Source organism: Solea solea, chromosome 15 (assembly GCF_958295425.1).
Source record: "Solea solea chromosome 15, fSolSol10.1, whole genome shotgun sequence".
NCBI lineage: Eukaryota > Metazoa > Chordata > Actinopteri > Pleuronectiformes > Soleidae > Solea > Solea solea.
The window spans coordinates 24,061,364-24,085,190 of record NC_081148.1 but is presented as its reverse complement, the minus strand read 5'-3'; the positions used below and the strand labels follow the sequence as shown (position 1 = coordinate 24,085,190).

General features: G+C 39.9%; 1 protein-coding gene and 1 non-coding gene across 2 annotated transcripts in view; both read left to right on the top strand.

Moving 5' to 3' along the window:
• Positions 1-23,827, top strand: part of b3gat2 (beta-1,3-glucuronyltransferase 2 (glucuronosyltransferase S)) — a 48,456-nt gene that overhangs the window by 11,879 nt on the left and 12,750 nt on the right. The window contains exons 2-3 of the mRNA XM_058651450.1: positions 14,856-15,000; positions 22,091-22,239. Of these exons, the coding sequence (XP_058507433.1) occupies positions 14,856-15,000; positions 22,091-22,239 (294 nt within the window). The remainder of the gene's footprint in view (positions 1-14,855; positions 15,001-22,090; positions 22,240-23,827) is intronic.
• trnal-uag (transfer RNA leucine (anticodon UAG)) lies at positions 8,801-8,882 on the top strand. Its single transcript has one exon. It is a non-coding gene; the product is annotated as a tRNA-Leu (tRNA).

The window sequence follows — 23,827 nt, the reverse complement described above, 5'->3', positions numbered from 1 at the left end:
TTGCCTCGGAACTAGATATGACATCTTATACTGAGTTTAGTGAGTTCCACTTGGAATTTGACAAGTAGGATTCTTGGTGGTTAAAGTTAGCATTATAGCTAGGTTGGCTAACTAATTTCATGCCGTATTAATTTATAAAAACACCATAGCAACAAGATGACATTGGACTTGCTTTGAATAAAGAGTAAAAACGTCTCTGTAGCACAGGAGCAGCCATTTTAAATTGAGAACACTGAAAATGAGTTGTCTTGGAATATGTGATGTATCTGTATGTACGTATCTATACACAATCCCGGGGATTTGGTCGATTTTATTAGTGATAAAATGCAGTTTCAGTAAAACATGTTCAAAATCATGCAAGTTTCATAAATATTCAGTGTTTATCACATTATTTTCCTTCTCTCTGTCACTGTGGGATATAGACTGTGCACATCTGACCCGCTGTTGCCTAATTAACACTTGCGGAATTCCAGCTGGAACGAAAATCCGAGCTGTGGTTTCGACTCCTGGTTGTTGATTACACGAGAGTGGCTGCTCTGCGCGGATGAAGTGGGCAGCGGCCGACCGCAGAGTAATGAGGATAATGTGTAACAAACACCCTGCTTTGTTCTCGTATGAAAAAAAAAAAACATTTGACCGTGGCAAATGTTTAACAAGCCTCCTTACACTCTCCGGCAGCAGAGAAATCAGGTGGAAAGGCATTTGGCATCAAGACATAGATTTAAGAGGCTCGTTCTCTGTTTCCACCCGGTTGTCGGATCTCACTTTGGCGGTGGTTTATTATGCATGTGACACGACGCGGCTGAGTAACTTCCCAGCACTCAACAGTGTCAGAAAACACAAGAATGTTCATTTAATGCCTCACATGCACCGCTGCCATAATTGTCCCTGAACACACACGACTTTCATTGTGTTTCTGACATTCGATTTTGCAAGTTGGAATATGATAATTTCCTACTTTTCCCTGCACCAAAGTCCACAGAGAAAATGAGTGATTTTACGTAACGGCTCACAGGAGTTGTTATAGCACGACTGCTTCCAGCAGTAAGTTAAAATGTCATTTTGTGTATTTTCTGTCTTTAAATTTCTTTGCTTGGATTTATTTAAGTGACACAAACTGACCAAACAAAGGCAGCAGTAGACCTGCAGCTCTAAAAACGAGGATTTTCTCTATGGAATTTGGTGCTGGAGACACAAGCGGTTCACAGACTTTTAGTTTTTGGTCAGAAAATGGTGAGATAAAGCTGGAAATATATTCTTAAGATACCACAGACGTAAGATGTTAATTCGGTTGCAGCCATTTTATTTTTTGTAAAAACTTTCCCACATTAGATAATTTTCTAATTGGGATGACTCTGATGACGTTAAAATGGCGTCACACGACAGGATCATTTGGCCAGATAATCTGTTCAAATTAGCCTGAGAGCGGAAGACACCCACAATTGTCTGAAGATCCAGAACCAAAGTCTAGCCAATTGTCCTCTAGTGTGGGTGTGAATCTTTAGAGGATCATTTTAGAGGAAAATCACACAAGATTTCAGTCCACTTCCAACAATCATGGATGCCTTTTTTTGATTTTAGTCTTCCTGGTGTCAAACCGTAAGTAAACATGTTTGATCCCTGAATTCGCTCGATTAAACGCCAAGTGTGTGTGGTCCTGCGTCTTGAGGGAAGGAGTTGTGTATTAAAGGTTAAAATCAAGCCAGATTCAACATTTTTATTATCACTGTATTTACAACCGAATTTTGAAAAATAGTCATTTTCAGATGATCTTAATCAGCCATGAGCTCATTTACAGTAATAACCAGATCGTATGATGAGCACTGCGGTGTTTTCAAGACGAATAAAAGCCAAAGTCGCAAAGAATAAAAAGGAAATCCTCTTTTTTAATAAAATTGAGTAACCTTGTAAAAACTAAAGTGTGGTTCATTAATGTCCATTACTCAGCTCCTCTCACCGCGTGTGTTGGCTCTGTTCTATTTGGAGAAACCCATTTAGAGTTTGTTGCATAACAAGCAATCAGTAAAATTAAGCTCCCCCCCCCCTGCCTTCATTCCTGAAAAGCTGACTATGGGGATTGTTTGTGGGGGGTCAGCTGACGGCAGCATGGCAGAGTGGTTTGATTCAGCTGCAGCAGTCTGTCTGTCTGTCTGTCTGTCTGTCTGTGAGGCCTTATTCTTTTTTTTTGAATAATTGAACTCCCCCCGGCTCTGAGAGCTTCTTCACCGCAGTCACGGCGACTATTTTAGGGAGCAGGTTCTGTGGCGAAGTGTGACTCAGGCACACGTCTGCTGTTCACTGTCACAGCAGCTCTCATGTTCATTTATTAGCTATGATCTGATTCGCTTTTTCCTCCGTCAGCGTCAGGGGAAAAAATTATTTTTAAAAGAGTGTGTGTGTGTGTGTTCACAGTTAAAGGCACGCTATGTGAGAAAAGTGTTGTAGTGAGTTAATCGCTCATTGTGCACCGTGACAGGGAGAGAGTGAATCAGCGCTCTACTACTCCATGGAACTACGGTGGCCCTGGAGTAGAGCTGCAATTGCTTGGTCCATAAAATGTCAGAAAAAGTTAAAAAATGGTGATCAGTGTTTCTTAAACCTGGAAATGATGATGTTCTCGAATGTCTTGTTTTGTTTTTGTCCACAAACCCAAATTATTCAGTTTTTAATGATTTCTTTGTAACATAGAGCAAAGAAACTGAGAAGATATTCACATTTAAGAAGCTAAAACATTCAGAAATCTTGTTTTAATCAGGAAAAAAGCTTCAATCCCATTAATGGATTTGTCTCAGCTGGAGTGCCAAACACTACAATATTAAGAAAACGCAAAAAAAAATTGCAAAAACACAAGCACAAAGTGCTAATGTGGTTGTGTTTTGCTAATGTTTTTGCACTTTCTTCATTTTGTTGTGTCCTCTTAATGTTGTGACTTTTCCGTAATCGTTTCTGTGTTTTTGTAATGTTTTTAAATGTTGTTGTCGTGTTTGACACAACAATTAGAAGAAGGGAATGTTGTGCTGGCGACAGATAAATGAAAGACTTGACGTTGTTTAGTGTAAACAATCAATATCTCTCTCTCCCTTGCTTTTGTGTCCATTGTCGCTATTTTTCTTGGTCTACCTCCTTTATATTAAAATGTAGTTTCTTTCCTTAGATCCCCTGGTTTTTTCAGGACTGGCATATACTGTATATACTTCAGCCTTTAGAGTCTTTTTTAGGTTGTTTTCTTGTGTATGAAGAGATTTAAGAGTTTATGGAAAACATTTTAAGAAGGGAAAAAGAAAGACATCGTACAGGGAAAGCTCTGTTGTCGTGTGGATAGTCAAACACAATAAGCTATGGGTCAGACACGTGGAACCTTACTTTTCCTAAAAAGCCTCACTACCCATCTCAAAAAAGTCTGGAACAGAGAAGATGTGAAATTAGGCTTTGTATTAGTGATATTTATAAACAGCTGAAAGTATGAATGCAAAACCTTGTTTCCTGGCATCAAACCTTCTAATGATTTACACTACGAGTGTAGTATCTGCTTTAAATGCTAATGCAAGTCAGGGAGTGTAGCAAGTAAGAGGGCACTTCCCGCTTCTTGGCCAAATTGGCCGACTTCCTGTTGGGTCAAGTTTGTCCGTAGACGTGTTCCGGGTAAGTCTCTTGTGTCACGTATGAAGTCCGGTCAATGTATGACACATGTGGCTGACTCTGTTGCCTCACAGCAAGAAGGTTGCTAGTCTGCATCTCAGTCCAAGCCTTCTGCGTGGAGTTTGACCGTGTGAGTCCGCCTTTAGTCCTACATCAGCTGGGATTGGCACCAGCAGCCGCTCGACCCTCATATGGAGGATAAAGAGGTGATGGATGGATGTTAAACATCCAAATTTGCCATCTCTGGTATTGTGAATTTGGACGATTTTCTCTTTTTCTTATGTCAATAACTAAACTACTAAACTTGTATACTCGCAAACATTAAGGGTATTTGATCACTCGCTGACTTCATTGCTGTGGGTTTGACAGGGCGGCGGCGCAGAGAGAGAAAAACCTGTGAAATAAAGGAAGCAGAGCGAAATAGGCAATTCAATTTCCTCAAACCCCTACGAGCAATTATCATAATTACATAGTGTAGTGGGAGAAGCGGCGGAGGGGGTGGAAGCAATGTCAGTGAAGCGAAGCAGAAAGGAGACGAACTTTGCCGAGAGAAAATGTTCGTGGGAGGATGTAGGACGGGAGGAGAGAGAGAGAAGAAGGAGACAGAGAGGTTGAAGGGCTTTAAGCAGCCAGTGTATATGTAAAAGACGGTGTTACGCATCACTTCTCTGCTCATTCGTCTGCTTTGACAGCTCGACTGCACAGCTTCTCCCTCTGCTCGCGCGCTCCATCATCAAACCATCTTTGTTGCCCTTGTGTGTTTTCTAACAGTGGTTCAGACACATTTATGCTAAACTGGAACTGATTTACAATGAACCTGTTTAGCAAAAAGCAGCACATGTTTCTGGTTAAACCTGCGTTCTTAGTCTACACAGCTTTTTATGGACATCTTATGAAAAAAACTGGGGAAAACGCACCATACTGTAACACTAGAGTCATGTATTGTCGCTTGTTACGACAGATTCTGTGCGTGTTCACATGCAAAAGGACAAGATTTTGGGGCCAGAAGCCTTCAGGATACTATTTCTATTATCACATCTGAGCAGGTTTTTGTTGCCTGTCCATATGGAGAGCATATGCATCAATAATAGGCTTTTTTTTTTTTAATTAAACTACATTAACGTGTAGATGGCCAAAAAACCCTATGGTCATGAAAAAAAAAAATCAAGGACCCGTTTCTAAAAATAGACTTCCAGTTTTAGAAGTAGGATGGAACAATCATTTAGACAGCAGGGGGCGACTGCACTGGTTTATAATGTCGTTAAACAGAGTTAATAGAGTCTTTAGTAGAACATGATGTCAGTTTTGTAAATGATGTTCACATATAGAGGAAAATAAATAATAATAAAGCACATATGAGTGGACACCGGTGTGAGTGACAGCTACTATGATCCAATAGTTGCCTAGTTTGTGAACTTCCAGTTGCAAAAACTGTCCAGGTTCAGAACTATGCAGGATTTGTTTTGTTGTGGGGAGATTGTGGGCTGTCTCCTTGCAAGATGAGTCCTCAGAACCAGAAGGTCTTGTGGAGTCACGAGAAGTTTGGCAGCAACATAACAGAGATCAGCAAGTAAATGTAGTCAAGGGCCAATTTTTTTGTAAGCAATTGAATATTTGGGCCAAAACATCATCGTATCTTCATCAGGCAAAGTGCCTTAAAACGTCTTCAGTCAGAAACAAAAAACCCACGTTTGCCTTAAGCTAACAATAATGTGACCGTTGTCTTTAATCAGCAGCTTGTTGCAAAGACAAATGTGTCTGAGATTTGTTAATATTCATCATGCATCATTTCAAATTTTACTTCCCAAACCTGGCTGTCTCCATGATGACAGCAGTGTTTTCATTTTTCTTTTTCAAACCAATCATTTAGTTTAGGTTAACTGTCAATTATAGCAACATAATCTATTTGAATAAGTTCATATTTCTTCAGAATACAGTAAAAGCTCTCAAATCGATATGAAATGTTCAATTTTTTCCAACAGTGAGGATAAAGAGGTAGACGACGGATGGATGTTTGTGGTGGTGTTGTAAAAATATTATTTATGATGTACTCCGAAACCTGTAGAGGGAGCTCCATAGAGAAAAAGGCGAAAAAGAAACCAGACTTGCAAAGGTCCGCTTTAAAAACCCAAGTTCTTGAGGCCTATCACAACATCTGAAGTAATAACCATGTGGTCCAGCAGAGGGCGCAGAAAACGCAAACTTGGTCGCTTTCACTTGGGCTAAATATCTATCTGTTAAAAACAATTAAGAAACCAAGCTGTTGAGCCAAGTCTTCAGAGATCAACTCAAACTTTATTTACGTTTAAAATAACCACCGTAGAGAACCGCATCAACGAGAAAGTGTTCTTAAGTAATCACACGCTCACACCTCCATCTATTTAATACATTTTTCCCTCTCATAAACCCAATAAATCTTTCAATGTGCACACATATCACGCGCTATTGAATCACAGTTTCATCGCCCCCCGTGCCCGGCAGCCTCGCTAATTTGATTCATTCATTTTCTTCCCCAGCTCGTTTCTTGCCTCCCTTTCTCTACGTATGCCTCCGTCATGCATATTAATGAGGCAGCGGCACACAGATAAAAATATGCTTGATTAAAATCACAAACCCCCGACCCAGACGCCGGTCCCAGTGCGCAAACAAACGCCACAACGGCTCTTTCTGCCGGGGCGGGAAACGGAGACATCCATAATGGATGTCGTGGACTTCATCATTAAGAGTCTCTGTGTGTTCACACAATTCACTTCTCACCTACATATTTGCCCAGAAAGGAGTCAGAGTTGATTACTTGACTGAGCCGTGGCGAGAGAGAGGGAGAGGGGGTGTCCTGGCTGCGAGTCAAATGAAATGTGATTCCTCTCAGCGCTGCATTTTTCACTCCCTCCAGCTTCTTCTTTTGTTTACGCGTAAACAGCAGACGTTTACCGACCGCGCCACCACCGCCGCTGTAATTTGTCAGGACTTACAGGTTTGCGGTGCGCTCAGCTGCATCAGGAATTATTTTCCACGAGCGGCAAAGATGAATGATTTGTGATCTCAGCGCACTGTCTACCCTCTGGCAAACATATCCATAATAATAATGAGACAGGAGCTTTCTTTACGCATGACAGTGTCCGCTGGCGGCGACCGAATATACGACCCGAACTGATGTACAACAGCAGAACACTGGCCTTCACCGACCATCGTTCACAGAACGCTCTGTACCAAGAAGTCTTTCTCAAATTACGTCACTTCTTCTGTCATAGTTCACAAGAAAGGCTGCAACCTCATTCATCAACTATTTTGACGATTGATTCATTGGTTTTACATCTTATTAAATATGATTTTTTTCTGGTTTCTCTGCTCCACAACAGAGAAATCATTAAAACAAATTTGGGTTTGTGGACCAAACAAGACATTTGAGAATATCATAATTTCAAGGTTCAATGCACCAAACATTTAGTTTCAGACACTGGATTTACTCATTTCAATGGTGTGAGTTTGAATCCATAATAATAACTTTAGAGAGACAGAGACTGCACTCTGTCTATCACCAAAGAAAATGAAAAAAGACTGGCTTGAACCAAAGTTCCAAGGACAATCACTTCAATAAAAGTGGATGACATTCAGTTATTGAATTTAAGGGAATTGGTCGTGGTCCTGTTCCCAAGTCAAATTACGTCACATTTTGTGTCATAGTTCACAAAAATATAGGGCTGCAACCTCAGTAATCTACGACTACACTATTTTGGAGGTTGAGAGATTGGTGGTGCGTACACAACCAATAAAGTTCTGGATGCAGGGTTCCCACGGGTCCTTGAAATCCTTGAAAGTTTGTGAATTTGGAAAAAAAAGTTTTGATAAACTAACCTATAATGGATTAAGTGGTAAAACACACATTATTAAGTTAATTAAAACCTTTTGATATGAATTCTTCTAAATTTCAGTAAATGCAACCATTTCCTTTTTTCCAGTGTATTCACTTCATAGAGCCGTCTTAAAAGGTGAACTCTGTGCTTTTTACTGTAACAACTGTTTGTACTTTGCTGTAAGAAGTAATACACTCACACATTTCCTAAAAATAGAAGAAGAGTATCAGTGCAGAGGATTACATCTGAGGCTGTATTGATTTTTGTCCTCAACTCCAGACTTTCCTTAAATTGTAGCGTTATCGCTGAGCGTTTGTTCGGATTCTTTAAACTTAAGTGGGGACTGAAACACAAAGCCATTTTCATTTTTTTTCTCCCCCTCAGATAAATGCACCATATCTCCAACAATAGAAACTCAAAGCAGGAACAAACCCTTTTTGAAATAACAGTAAGTTCTTTTTTTATGGACAGTAAAAGAAAAGACAGGAGGTGATTGTAAAATCAATGAAGAAAAGGGTGGAGTGAGCTCCTGTTTTCTTTCTGAATTGGCAGTAAAGCGATTCTGGGGCCACTGCCAAGAGAAACCAAACCACTGGTCTGCAGTTAGATGATGAAGGACGAGACACACGGCAACAGTCAGAAGACTGAAAACTGTCAACATAGGAGAGTATAGATCAGCTAAATTTCCACATCAGTCACCTGGATCATACGTTATGTTGCTGTGGTACATTTCTGCAAACCACAGATTATCTTATGGAACTTTGAACCACAATTAAAGGGGCGGTATGCAAGAAATGAAGTATATGAAGACATAAAACGACTGATATGTCATCACGGAATGAGGAAACGTTGAAACTGGCTTCTCCAATATATTCACAGTTAAAACTTGAATTTCTCCAATGAAACACCTTGTAATACTTTAAAATACAAGTTTTTGTCAAAACAAAATGAGCTTCAGCTCAGAAATGCAGGATTTTAGCAAACCTAAAAAGCCTCAGTACCCTCTCAAAAACATCTCATAGTGGAGATGAAAGTATTGATTTAGTTGGATCAATTTCTTGTAGACATGGAAGCGAAACAGAAAACTATAACCATGGTTAGGTAACACCGTCTCCCTTTCATTCACGCTATTGGTGGATATTTAACATATTAATTTAATGTTTGGTGGAACAGATCTCCAAGTGAGACTCCATTTTTTTTTTTTTTTTAAATCTGACCATTACCCAGACCAGAGCAGGTTAAGTCTTTAAGGGTGTAAGGTGTCAGGGTGATCTACTGTCTAGTAAGGAAAGAAAGTAAAGTAAGATGGTAGTGTGGCCGAGGGGTCTAAGGCGCTGGATTTAGGCTCCAGTCATTTCGATGGCGTGGGTTCGAATCCCACCACTGCCAAGCTGTTAACCTTATGGGTTGCCAAGAGGAAAGGAGGTGACTGTGAAGTATTTCTTAAATTTGTTTGCTAATTTCAACAACTAAACTGGTTCAGACAGGTTCACATTATCACCGGTATTTCAAATGTTTTCCCTGCTATCTTTATTTTTATTACTCTCGGTCGCGACCTCCTCCTTCAGTTTCCAGCTAAATAAAGAAATCACAACAAAACCTGGTTTGTACCATTTCAAATTATTATTTTAAACTCAATTAAATGATTATTTTCTGTGACTTTTCTGTGAAAATCAAAGGCAGGCAATTTGTGGTGAAATATACTAGTTTTATCATTATCTGCCATGTTTCCGTCACTATTTATTTCATTTGCCAATTTCAACAACTTTGCATGAAACATTTTGGACATTATCGCGGGTATTTCAAATCTTTTCAGACTACTACATGTTTTAAATGGACTGAAAGACGCAGTTCATGGCGAGAACACTCAACATCCCCCAACTACAATTTCTGGCGGGAAATGCACATGTTGCCGTTTTTATTGTCCTCGCTCACATTGTGCTCACCCAACCTTTACAAGGTATGACTCGGATTTTGTCCCGCAAACTCTCCCCGTGCCAGCAGTCGCCTGCAGATGGTGGCATCAAAAAAAACAAAAACAGCAGCAGCATGTGCCAGAGCAGTAGCCAGCGAGGAGAATAATGCACCATCTGTTGAAGCGGCGTCACCCCACAGCTTTGTTTGGCTCCCAGCAAACACGCTGACGTTGAGTAGTTGTCGATAAGACGGCGCGCGCCGGCTCTGAAAATGAAAATTGAGACGTCGTCCGCTTTACTCCGCAGCTGTCGGCAAAAGCTGCTTTTAACGGAACTTTTTTCTCTCTTTTTTTTGATGATGACGGATGAAAGTGATTGTGATCACAGTCCCGATCGCTGCCAAACTGTCAAACGCTTTACTCTCTGCGCCGAGTCGAACTTAACTTGTTATTCTAATGTGATTCTTAATCCTCGGATCACATAAACGGGTCAGACCGGTTGCTTCCGAGAGTCGTTTTAAAATCTAATGACACCCCAGATACACAGACTCACTTTATACACAGATAACAGCCGAGCTGGACACGCTCCAGTCATAATGGATAAATGAAGGCTATAAAGACAAGAAAAAAAGAAGAAGAAGAAGAAGAAAGCTGTTGATGTGGCCGTGCGCTGGCAGCCCACAGTGTTTATGTCACCCGTTTAATGCAATTTGGAAAAGCACATCAGGCATTTGTTTTGAAGCAGATGTCATTTTAATCACCTGCAGAGCAGATTATTGACATCTTCTTTCTTCCATCAGATAAAAACCCATGAATCTCTGCATCTGGTCAGATTAATGCACGAGCGACCCACTGAGCTGTCGCTGGGCCTTCGCTTCGAGTACAAAAAAACCCGGACGGGAAATGTGAAAATAATTCAATTACCTCAAAAGAGTCATTCTGAAGTGTGATTAGCAAACGTAGTCTCATCACACTGATCTCTGATGGTAACACCCAATGTTCAAGATGCTTTCAGCTCATTTTAATTTTATCTTTGACGAAATATGAAGGATGTCATTAGGGAAATGTGTATTTTAACTCACTGGCCATTTTATTAGGTAAAAGGTTAGGTGGTTTAGGGTTATAAATACAGCCCATTATGCCTTTTTAATTTTTTGTGTCTATGCCTAAATTGGTGCCACATGATTGGCTGACCAGATTCCTTTTTCTCCTCCTTCTCCAGGGGTCACTACAGCGGATGATCCGCACATTTGATTTGATTGAGATTTTTACACTGGGTACTGGGAGTACACTACCCCCGAGGCTGGGGTCAATTTAGGGTGACCAGTTAACAACAAGTAATGGGGATTGGGTACCTATGTGTATTAAAATGCAGTTGAAAGGGTGTACCTAATAAAGTAAGTCTTTCATTAGTTGTCAGCTCATTAGATCTCCAAAAAAAAATCCATCTATAAATAAAATATTTTCACCCAGATAACATTTGTTTTTGGTGTATCACAATCATGACATAATTTATATGTAGTTGAGGCCAAATTTTGACACTGGAGGTGGAGATGTGGCAGAGATCTGTGCAAAATGTCCACCCACAGACAATACATTAAAGAAAAGGACGTTTGGATTGTAGGAATATACTGAATATCCACCAGGGTGGCAATGGTGTAAAAATTATTCAGTTTGAATGGGAAATTTGTGGGAAAATTAAACCTCCAGCTCAAAGATCCCAGTGAACAAACGTCCAGACGAGATTCACTGTCAGCTTCTCAGTACCGTAATTCCTAAACGCTTGAATAACTCCCAGATATGGAAAAGTGAAAGTTATCTCACTTGTAAGGGGAGGGGGAGCAGAAGAACTCACTCATTGAAATGTTTTAATTTTTTTATTCTACAGTCATAAAATGAAAAATAAATCCAGACAGCCTGATTACCATGATGGTCATAAGAGAGGGTTAAGAGGAACAATTCAGACAGCGTTGGGCACATATGAGTCAACAGCAGTGTGATTGACAGCTGGTGGGTGCTCGGTTGCGGATGACGCAGGTGGAGGAGAGGGGGCATGACTTGACGTTTTTATAGGATAAAAAAAGCAATGTTGTGCAGAGGTGAATGTACTTTTTGACTCTGATGCTTCAGAAAACTGCGGGAAAAACAGTGATAACTCTCCTTGACGGCGCTTGAGAATGACTTTGTGAGAACCTCCACGTTTACTGTGCGTGGGGAAATGACGAAGACACAATCAAAGAGACGCAACTGAAAGTGTTTTCAAACATCTCGTCGTGTAAATGTGGATTTTCTAGGAGCCAAAATCAAATGTTGGTCTTCAAAGTGGTTAAAGATTTGGATCTGTGTTTATCCGGCCAGTGTTTGGGAATGTCAGCACGTCCACAGACTCTGTTTCCACTCTCACTCTCACTCTGTCTCAAAATGAGTCTGAGCTTTGAGGCGCAGCATCTCAAACCCGGGGATCATTAGCAGTCAAACTAGGACTTAATCGCTAAGCCAAAATAACGATCGTCCTCCAGGACTGATCTGGAAACGGCCAACTCTCCCTCCCTCTCTCTTTCGCTCACACACAGTCAGCCTCTCTTTCTTTTCATCTTTTTTACAAACCAAAAGGAACAGGAGTCTTTGAAAAATGACTGGAGAGAAAAAGGCAGACAGCAGCAAAAGAGGAACGAGGGGGAAGGGTTTTAGTGTCACACACGGGGGGAACTCAAGGGGCCATGCAGGGTATTTATAGGGAAAGAGTTTACAAAGCTCCAGGCGTCATTCAGGGACTCAGACAGGAGACAGAGAGGGAGATGGAGGCATTAAGGAGTCGGACACAACCGATGGCAAGAGAAGGAGACATGAGAGACAAAAAGGGTTTGAGGTTGCGGTGAAGTCAGGTGCTGTCATTTGATGACATCAAATTTCATGTTTGTCTTATTTAAATACGTTTGAAACAGTAAACCTTTTTTCTGCCATTGATTTCTGTTGAAAATAAATGGAAAATTGTTATTGGGAGTTCTATCCTTCAGATTGTTATTATACTGTTATTATATTGTTATAGTTACTGTGGCTTTGCGGTCATATTTGAGGGGGTTAACGTGGATAAAAACTCTTGAAACTTGAAGCATGAAGGTAGCGCCCCCCTAAAGTGAAAACAGAGGAACATTGAGTTCCACCGAATTTCTCGATACTTGGTGGGAAACCGTTATAGAACAAGACAAAAAGTCGACCGTAACCATGGCCTCAACTCAACAGGAAGTCGGCCAATTTGAATTTTGGTGTCCATTTTGCACACTACGAAAATGTCCGAGCCCATTTGTCGTACCGGCATAAAAAAACACAAACGGTCCTTGGCCGCCCCTGCACTACTGCTGTATACACACAAATGCTCCCTCTGTCAGGTCTGAACGGGTTTGCTAAATTAAGAGTTTTTGCACGCAGTCTCCTAAATTTCCAGTTCAATATCATTTGAAACATTAAACCTTTTTTCCTGCCATTTGATTTCTATTTAAAATAAATGGGTTAGTCAATACCAATCTGCCTTTGATGTGAATTGTGAGAGAAAAGGCTGACACGGGGAAACTGTTATTGGGCATTGCTGACTCAGCATGTTTCTCGGAATTTATGAAATGTATAAAGTAGCTCAAAAAGAAACTCTGGTGATTCAGCAGTTTCGTGTGATAAATGCTCCTTTTTCTACAATGCTGCTGTCTATTTTTTTAACGCTTTTTAAACACAATGACTGAAACAGGGAATTGCTGACTCAGCATTACAAGTATTGTACTTTAGTTTGGGACCAAAAATTGGCAACGGAAAGAACAGGAAAACTTGAGATGGAAATACACAGAATTCCCAATGGTATTTTCACAGGAAATTCAAATGTTCTAGTTTCTTGTTGCCTCTATTTTTGTTTTAGTTTGTTGACAGTGCTCTTTATTCTACTTAATATTTAGTTATATTTATTGACACAAAAAAAAGGTCATATCTCTTCATAAGCACATACTTTTCTCATGTTATACTGTATTTCATGTTATGGTACATATTTTATCTGCTGCTAATATTGTCTTTCTTATTCCTTATTTTCTTCCTGGGTTATGGTTAGGATTGAAACTCCCTCTCAAACTCCCTTAATCACTATCAAGCGGAACGCCACTTAATATAAAGTTAGAATGAGTTATTTAAGCATGTTTTTTTACTTAATATATTAATTATTATTTTGCATCATAAATATGTTCATATTGTGAACTATGTATCGTTCCAAAACAAACACTTTTATTTTAAAATTGTGTGTTATACATCAGGATAAATATTATTAGTCTTTTTCTCAAAAACTGACCAAACTAGGTTATAAAGATATGAATCATCTCTAACAGTTATGTATTTTATTTTAAAAGGTCGTAGAACACAGAACGGCCTAAAAATTGCTGCTTTAGTAATTTGCCAATTTCATTAAATATGTGTTGAATTCTGCCTTTTCTTTCTTTTATTCAAAACACAGACTATATTTTTAGAACGTGTCTCACTTTCTCTGGAAACAGGGGTTTGTTTGTGATATTTTTAACGCCTCTGCCTGACACACATACACACACACACACACACACACAGACACTTCTTCATGGTTGCCAGGACGCGTCACAGTTCCGTGATGTATATACAATTGGTTTTCGTGGTGGCTTTAACATCCACGCGTCACAGTGATGGGTGTGAGCGCCGGTAACGTGGCGTTGCTTACTGATGTGCTTCTGTTGTGGTGTCATGAGCGACTGGCTGGAGGCTGTTTGGGTGAGCGATGGAGGAGCAGCGTCTGAAAGAATGGGCTTCAGGGTGGTCGGCTGCGGAAAATAGAATATCTCACACGCGCATATACAGATGTCCCTTACTCTCCCGCGTTAAAAAACCACACAACTGTCCTCACACCCTCCGTCTTGCTGTCCCTTTTATTTCCCCGACGCACCGCTTCAGGCTGTGTGCAGATTCATTCACTGTGAAATGGAAGGGCGGCTTCGCGGCACAGTTTCATTTAAGCTTCTATTCCATTAACCTCGGAGTCAGCGGCGGCTGCTCTCGCGCCACATTTCAGAGGAGGTTACACTTCTCTAATCACTCGTGCAGTCTTACGGAAGCGGCGTTGCTTTTGCTTAAATAAAAAATAATAATAAATCGGCGTCTACCGCTTTATCCTCCACATGAGGGTCACTGGGGTCGCTGGAGCCAATCCCACAGACCCCGTCTATGACAGAGGGGCAAAAGACGGGGTCACGGCCTGAAGAGGTCTCCACTCCATCTCCAGAAGGACAACCATTGTCCCCGCCCACCCTTGCACTGCTGCTGTATACACACTAACACTCTCTGAGTCATCAACGACGACAAATATTACCAACATTAAGGCAGTGCACCTTTGTCGTTTATATATAAATTCTAATCTGATCTTTTCTTCTCCTTCTTCTTCTTCTTCACAGATGCGCAGCACTCGAGGTGTGTCCGTGTGGCCTGTGGGGTTTGTGGGTGGCAGAGCTTATGAGCGCCCCCTGGTGTCTGGGGGTAAAGTTGTGGGCTGGTACACCGGCTGGAGGCCGGACAGACCGTTCGCCACAGACATGGCAGGTACGGATTCACTTAAATGAAGGGATTACATCGACACAAACCAAAACAACACTCATTTTCAATCACAGCTGTTTCTTTTTAACACAACTCTCAATTAATAAAATATTACAACATATTAAAGTGATAAAGTCTGTATTCACTTTTAAATCTTGGGAAATGGAGTAAATGTAGACTGTTAAGTGCAACTGGAGTGGAATCAGTAAATGAAAAATCTCACATTTCTTAAAAAGAAGAAGCAATTATACACTTATTATCAGCTAGTCAATTCTGCCAATAAACCCTCTTAAATCTTACACACTGGACCTTTAAATGCATATAGAAATAATGGGTGTGAAACACACACGTCTGCCCTCTTGGATTAATCTTAATTAAACTACAATAACAAGAGTTAACCTCTCATTTTTTCTCTCCCCCACCTTTTTTTTTGCTTCACCATGACCAAGATCTCAAGATCTTACCTCACCATCCTCCTCTAAATGCACACATGCTGGTTTTGTATTCTTTGTGTGGATACTCATAGACATAATGCATTCCCTAGCTCCTTACCTTAACCATCACTTCAACTAAATGTCCTTATCTCTTACCCTAAAAACCAGGTTTTCATCCTCAAAACGCCTGTTAAAGCCAAAATGTCCACACAAAGATAGGTTTGTTTGACATTTGGTCCACATGACATGGGACATATCTATTATATCTATTCTTTTAAGGACTAACATTGACTTGCATTCATCAGGACAGTGTAACCCTAATCCTAATGCCTCATTAGGAGCAGGTTTTGGTCTCCATGAGGACAACTGGCCCTGGCCAGAAAAGGTCCTAAAGAGGTAGCAAATACAAGTATTTCTACACACACACACACACACACACACACACACAGTAATTATCAGCCTTACTTTTACGCAGCTCTACATAATTACACTGTCAATTTGCAGCGCTAAGATTTACAGCCGTGGCCGTGTTACGAAGCATTTTAGCCTCTCTTTTTTTTCTTCTTCCTCCTCCAAGAATAACAGCGACCGTCTGACGCCCCCAAACTTTATTCACTCTTAAATTATTATTCATAGGATTTACAATAGGGTGTCTGCAGAGCGCTGAGTGAGTGCCAGTGCATGTCCTCATGGTATTGTGTTGTACAGAGTTGTATTGTTAGCAGAACACTGAAGACTCCCTCACATCCACGGCTCTGTCAGACAAAAGGCACCAGGACGGTGACTGTGCTGCACGCACGCACACACACACACACACACACACACACACACACACACACACACACACACACACACACACACACACACACACACACACACACACACACACACACACACACACACACACACACACACACACACACACACACACATGCACACACACGCATGCACGTGCACACCTGCCTGCACTTGAACCAACATGTACACTCACTGCAAATGCAAATTTCACACAGAAGCACATCAGCCTCAGTTTGCAAAACATAGAAACTGGATAACAAATTGCCTCCATCCAAACACATCTGAAAACCGTTTCATATAAATAAGTAAAAATGGACACCTTTGGAGTGTCCTCATCAGCCGGAACGCGACTGTTAGCTGTGAAAGTCAAACTCTTTCCCTTTCTCCTGTTTTCACATTTATTTGAATGGTTGTGTGATGTTTTTAAGTGAGTTAGTACGGAGTTATACACTCATCTGTCTGGACGCAATTGTTTTTTTTATCTAAACACCTTTTTAAATTAAAACGTATGGATTTAGCTTAAGATTTATTTTAGGCTTAAATCAAAGTTTAACGTGTTAAAACATTAACACAATTAACCCTGTCTTCAATATATTGGTGTGTTAGTCATGGGTGAATACGAGAAGATAATACTTTAGCTAACTGGATACGTAGGATTTTGCTCAAGAAGCTAATAATTTGGCTAAGTGGATAGAGAGGCTAACTAATACTTTTGCTAACTAGAAAGAGAGGCTAAGTAATACCTTGGCTAACTAGATAGACAGGCTAACAAATACTTTAGCTAACTAGATAGAGAGGCTAACTAATACCTTGGCTGTCTAAATAGAGACACAAACTAATACCTTGGCTAACTAGACATAGATGCTAACTAATACTTTAGCTAACTCGATAGAGAGGCTAACTAATACTTTGGCTAACTGGATAGAGAATACTTAAGTTAACTAGATAGAGAGGCTAACTAATACCTTGGCTGACTAAATAGAGAGGCTAACTAATACATTGTCTAACTAAATAGAGAGACTAACTAATACCTTGGCTGACTAAATAGAGAGGCTAACTAATACCATGTCTAACTAAATAGAGAGACTAACTAATACCTAGGCTAACTAGACATAGATGCTAACTAATACTTTAGGTAACTCGATAGAGAGGCTAACTAATACTTTGGCTAACTGGATGAAGAATACTTCAGTTAACTAGATAGAGAGGCTAACTAATACCTTGGCTGACTAAATAGAGAGGCTAACTAATACCTTGTCTCACTAAATAGAGAGACTAACTAATACCATGGCTAACTAGACATAGATGCTAACTAATACTTTAGCTAACTCGATAGAGAGGCTAACTAATACTTTGGCTAACTGGATAGAGAATACTTCAGTTAACTAGATAGAGGGGCTAACTAATACCTTGGCTGACTAAATAGAGAGGCTAACTAATACCTTGTCTAACTAAATAGAGAGACTAACTAATACCTTGGCTAACTAGACATAGATGCTAACTAATACTTTAGGTAACTCGATAGAGAGGCTAACTAATACTTTGGCTAACTGGATAGAGAATACTTCAGTTAACTAGATAGAGAGGCTAACTAATATTTTGGCTAACTGGATAGAGAAGCTAACGAATATGTTGGTCAACTAGATGGAGAGGTTAACTAACATTTTAGCTAACTGGATAGAGAGGCTATTAGTGTGAATAACCAAACATGTAGAAGATGCTAACTAATGTTTTGTGCAGTGGTTAGAGTAGATGACTAATAATTTGGTTAACTGCATAGAAAAGATACATAATACTTTAGCTAAAAACTGTTATAGACTGCATCAGAACTCTTGAGAGGAACTATTTGGTGATAAATACACATTATTTGAAGCAGATGAAGATGTTTGAACAAACACAGGTCACCATGAGTCTCCTCCTGTATGTTTTATGAATTCTACATCTCACTTCCACAGACCGGCTTTGTTGTAAACCTATTTTCAGGAGGTCTGTGTGATCATAGTTGCAATTCAATATAGATGGAAAACAGAGCCACAGCAACACAAAGATGATTGTGCTTTCGTTGAAGTGGCACTTGTTCCGTGGTGGGAGTGTTTGCTGAGATGAGGACACCAGAGTGTTTAACCCCAGGTGACACTGCTCCTGAGCTGGAGGAGCGAGGATGGAGTCAACACAGCCTTGTGCCTACTATTTAGCAATCTCTGTGATTTTTACAGAAAATATAATTGAATTATTCACTTATATGTTTGATTGTTTAGGTTGACATGGAACAGAAACGCAGAAAATTTCGAAAAATCGCATTAAATAAAAAATGATAAAATGATTCTGTTTTTATGATTTTTTAGTTACATGGAGCAAAGAAACCAGAAAATAGTCACATCTAAGAAGCTGTGGCCCTATAGTGGAAACATGGCTGTCAGTAGAGACACCAGGGAAACAATATTTTACCTCATAAAAATAATACAGCATCTTAAGTGTTTGAATACATTTGCCTCTTTAGCTCACGGCCGTTTCTGACTGTAAAACTGAAGTTTGTTTTGGTTTGTTTACCACCCACGCTCCTGCACCAAATCCCATAGAGAAAATGGTCGTTTTTACAGCACTGTTCCAACACAACTGCACACAAGAGTCGTTCATCCACTGTTGCCTACCTCTGTAAGTTTAATGTGGTATTTTTGGACTTTAGTGTTTGAAATCCTTTCTTTGGACTTACCCAAGTGACCCAACTTAACCAAAATGAGGCAGCAGTAGACCAGCAGTTCCTGACTCTCTGTGAGCTAAAAATGCTGATTTTCTCAATGGACTTTGGTGCGGTGAAGTGAACGGTCTACCGGGACGGTAGGTGATTCTTAAATTAGTATTAAATAGATGCATAAAGTCATATAGGTCAGTAAAGAGTGGGTCAGGAAAAAAAAAGTAGGACAAAGTAATTGCAGATTGTGGACATTAGCCTCCTGGGCAAACGTGACTGCAGGGCAGGAAATGTCCATTTTGTATCTGCTCTAATTCAATCCGCTCCACCTGTGCTGCATTTATCATATGATGATTAGCCTGAGGCAACACACACACACACACACACACACACACACACACACCAGCAGCAATAATTTACCTGAAAGCAGTGCAACCTGACATTGTTACAGGCATCACATCAGGTCTCTGTGTGTGTGTGTGTTTTGGTAAACAAGAGTTTTCGTGCTGTGGTAAAAGCTCTTTTGTGGTGTGTGTGTGTGTGTGCGTGTGTGTGCGTGTGTGTGCGTGTGTGTGCGTGTGTGTGGAAACACTAAATACTTTTTGTTGTGCTTTGATAGCTGCATTTACGCCCGAGCCTCACGGTGTGTTTGCTGCAGCTCGTGTTCTCTTTGTTGTCCACACAGCGAGTGTGTCTGCCGAGAGGTTACTGCGACGGAAAAAAATCGGGTTTGCCTTTGAAAATTACCATAAATAATAGAAGTTTAACATGCATATGTATGTAGCTAATGGTGTGTGTGCGTTGTGGCCGCAATTTACGAGTTCTTAGTAGGAAATGTCAACTGGAACGCCCCACTTAAGTTGGATTTTCCAACTCAGAAACTCAGAGCAACCTCACGTCAATAGTAAAAACACTCTGCTACTTTTACTGTAGATTTAACTTCAGTCTTATTTGTTTAACATTCATTCAGTCGTGTTGTTAGATAGATAGATAGATAGATAGATAGATAGATAATTCTACTGCACGAGGAAAGACGACGATATATCGTCAGATTATTTTATTTTCTCTGACAACTTCTAAAATCTATACCTCGAACACCGGGCGAGCACTGAGCACGTGTCAGTCCTTCACCACAGCTGCAGACTTAGAGGGAAGAAGGGCGGTGAATTCTCAAACTGATGCAGTGATTGCCAACGCGCACCACCCACGAACAATTTGCATGAATAAATATTCACTAATTACGGCGAGACTTTGAGCAGAGAAGATCACAGCATTTTCTGGAAGAAAAAGATTTTTCCCCTCCTGTCATGCTGCTTTTTTTTCTTTTTTTTAACTTAACATTTGAGGATGGTGACCTTTTTTTAACATTAAGAAACATTAAATCAACCTTTTACTGCATTTTTAGGATGAAACTAATCAATTAAATTGATTGAAATGATGACTAGATGTTATTAATTAAAAGAATCCTTAGTTTCAGCCCTAAATGACACCATAAATCAATCTTTTTAGGAAAGTAAATGGTTTATCGATGTCACGAGAACGTGAGTTTTGTTTTCTCTCAAGCATCATCTACCAGGTAATTAAGTTAAACTTGTATTGATGTGAATGTGCAGTACAGTACAGCGGGTTTCTGTCTTCATGACTCAGCAGGAAGGCTGCGAGCATGACTCAGCAGGGAGACTGAAGGAGGTGCTGATGGGATTAATTTCTTTAAGCCCCAGTGGGGGAAACCTGGAGCTGCAGCGAGGACAGGAACTCACACAGTTTATACCTTATGTCATTTTTATGAATGTGTGTCTCCACCATCTACAAAAGCAAGGATTTTTATCACTTTTAAAACCATTAAACCACAAACAAAAACATCAAGCTCCAATGACTAAGAAGTGCTAATTCAAATCTTCAAAATGTTCAATTTTAAAAGAAAATTAAATGACTCCAAGCTGTTTCCTTCTTTTATACTTAATTAAATTGTTTGTGCTGAAAGAACCACTTTTAATATATTATATTAAGGGTTTAGAGATTATATCTATTTTTTTCCTGTTGTACCAAAACTGATGTGGCGTATCAGACTGACTCATCTGTCATTAATAGTAAAAGTTTTCTTTTAAAACCCAAAATATAATTATGTAAAGTTAGATTATAATGTTTTTTCTGGTTACAGGTCGACACGGCATCACACTACAATCATGAACATTTTGAATTTCTCTTCAGCTTTTTCTTCTACATTATAAACAGAAATGTCATTGTGACCCTCTTGGTCTTTTCATCTTAAAAAAAACCAAATGTTACTGTTACCTTCTGAGATTGGTTAAATCTGCTTACTGATCGAGTGATATTATTCGCTTTCGGACCAATAGTGATGCAGAGTATTGGACTGGCTCACTTCTAATGTTACGGTATTTCAGATTAACATGTTTCAAACTGATGGATTAAATCTGGTTACTGATCTAGTGATTTTGACCACTTTTGTACAAATACTGATCATGAGTATTGGATTTGCTTGTCTACAGTATAAAGTGAAGTCGTTTCACTTTTTAAGCCCTCTTTGCTTTCAATTTGTTTTTAATCAGATTAATTAAATCTGGTTACTAATCTTTTGATTTTTATCTACTTTTGGACCAATATTGACGCCAAGTATTAGACTGGCTTCTCTCAAATCTTCAAATCGCCTTCTTTTTGCTTAAAAAATAATCAAGCAGTGTCAAATTAGCATTTTATTAATCCTATTACATAAATCTGGTTACTACTTTAGTGATTTTGACCAATATTGTACCAAAACTGTATTCTCTAATATAAAGTGAAGTGGTTTCACTTTTGAAACCTTCAAGCCTTCATGTGTTTTGTATATTTTGGAATCAGATTGATTAAATCTGGTTACAGGTCAACTCTTCATATTCACACTCGCTGCAGTGACGGACATTATGAACGTGTCTCATGCTTTTGCTTCTCGTCTGTGGTGTAATTACAGCGGGAGAGCGGCAGACCTCTGTGCTAAATGAATTCCGTATCATATCACAGTCATTGGATACGCTAATGCACTCTATCATCTTCTGCTCTGATTATAATAGACTCATAATATGCTTTTAATTCACGCTGACTGGCCTTCTCACCCCGTCTCCCCCTCGCTCTCTCCCCCTCCTCCCCTCTGTCTCTCTCGCTCTCACACTCTCAGGTTTCGCGGTGAACCTACAGGTGATCCTGGCGAACCCCCGCGCGCTCTTCAAACGCCGCGGCTCACAGCCCGGGATGCAGGAGTCCGACTTCCTCAAGCAGATCACCAAGGTCACGGAGCTGGAGCCCAAAGCCAACAACTGCACCCGGGTCAGTAATACCAGTCGCCCGTCACCATGGCAACACGGTCTGTCAAGAGTGTCCCTTTTGGCTTCATACTAATGAAGGACCTTTGAAGAGCATTAGCATACGGCAGGACGGTCATTTCCATTTCCACATATTTCAATAAGTACAGTACATTAGTCTAATGTGAACAGATGGTGCGGTTTTGCATTTTTACACAGACAAATGTAACTTGCGTGTCTTTAAAAAGGTTCAGTATGCAACATTTTGCCACAGAAAATGTCAGGAAATATTATATAGTTATATATATACACTGTATATATATATATATACTGATGTGATGTCATATTCCAGTTGAGTTTGAGGATCCATCAGAAAGATTAAACCCTGTACTAGGGCTAAACCATTAATCCACTGCAAAATTCCCTAATCTGTTAATAATTCTTAAAGCCACACAACTGTGTGTCAAATTTCCATTTTAGATTAAATATAGTCCTGACCTTTACACATCATATTCTACAGACTAAAGAAAACATCTTTGTTTCCCACAGATCTGCACAAATATCACACAGTTTATTCATTTTAAATATGTAACTCATCATCATCATCATAATTACAACTAGATATTTAGTCAGAATCGTTCAGCCCGAGTCGTTCATACAAGTCATTGTCTGAACTCATTTGACATCTATCTATAAATCTGACTGTATAGAATGTCACTCTTATACACAGTAGATACAGTATATAAGGGCACCAGTGTGCGCAGTACAGACTTTTGCTGTGTTTGGATAAGAAATGCCAGAGATATCGTCACAAATGTAAGATGTGTATCGCTAAAACGCGCTTCAAACCTAGAGATATTCCATATATATAATATCGTACAGGTTCTGCACTAGTTGGTTTGAATGTAATGGTCGTGTTAGTATTTAAATCTTAAATCTATAGCATTAAATGTCCAAGTTTTAGATTACCACGTTAGATACTCTGTGCTCCTGTAAGACGACGCCGAGCGACATAAAGCTTTGACTAAAAAAAGGCTGCTACCTCCTTGATTTCTTTGCTGGTGCCCTGTACAGCTACCTTTTTGTTCTACATCTATTCGATTTCAATTCAATTTTATTTGTGTAGCACCAAACCACAACCTACATTATCTCTAGACACTGTATATAGTAAAGCAGAAACCTTTATAATATTATCCAGAGCAGAGAAACCCAACAATTCACACAATGAGCAAACACTACTAGGCATCAGTGGAGAGAAAAAACTCCCTTTTAACAGAAAGAAATCTCTGACAACCAGACTCAAAGATGTGCGGCCATCTGCCTAGACAGGTTGTGGTGAAAGGAAAAATAGGGACAGAGGAGAGGAAGGGGAGAGAAAGCTGCTCAGTTATATTATGTGTTTACAGAGATTCCCACATTCTCATGAGGCATTTACTCATTTGCACATCGTTGCAGTTTTACCATGAGGGACACTTGGAGGTCAGAACTCCAATGTTTCAGGTTGAGGTTGGATTAATCCGAATTCCCACTCGGAACGCAGCACAAAAGGCATTAAGTTTCCTTTGTTCCCTAACAATTACAGTGAGTTTCCCTCCTCACAGCGGCTCCTCATG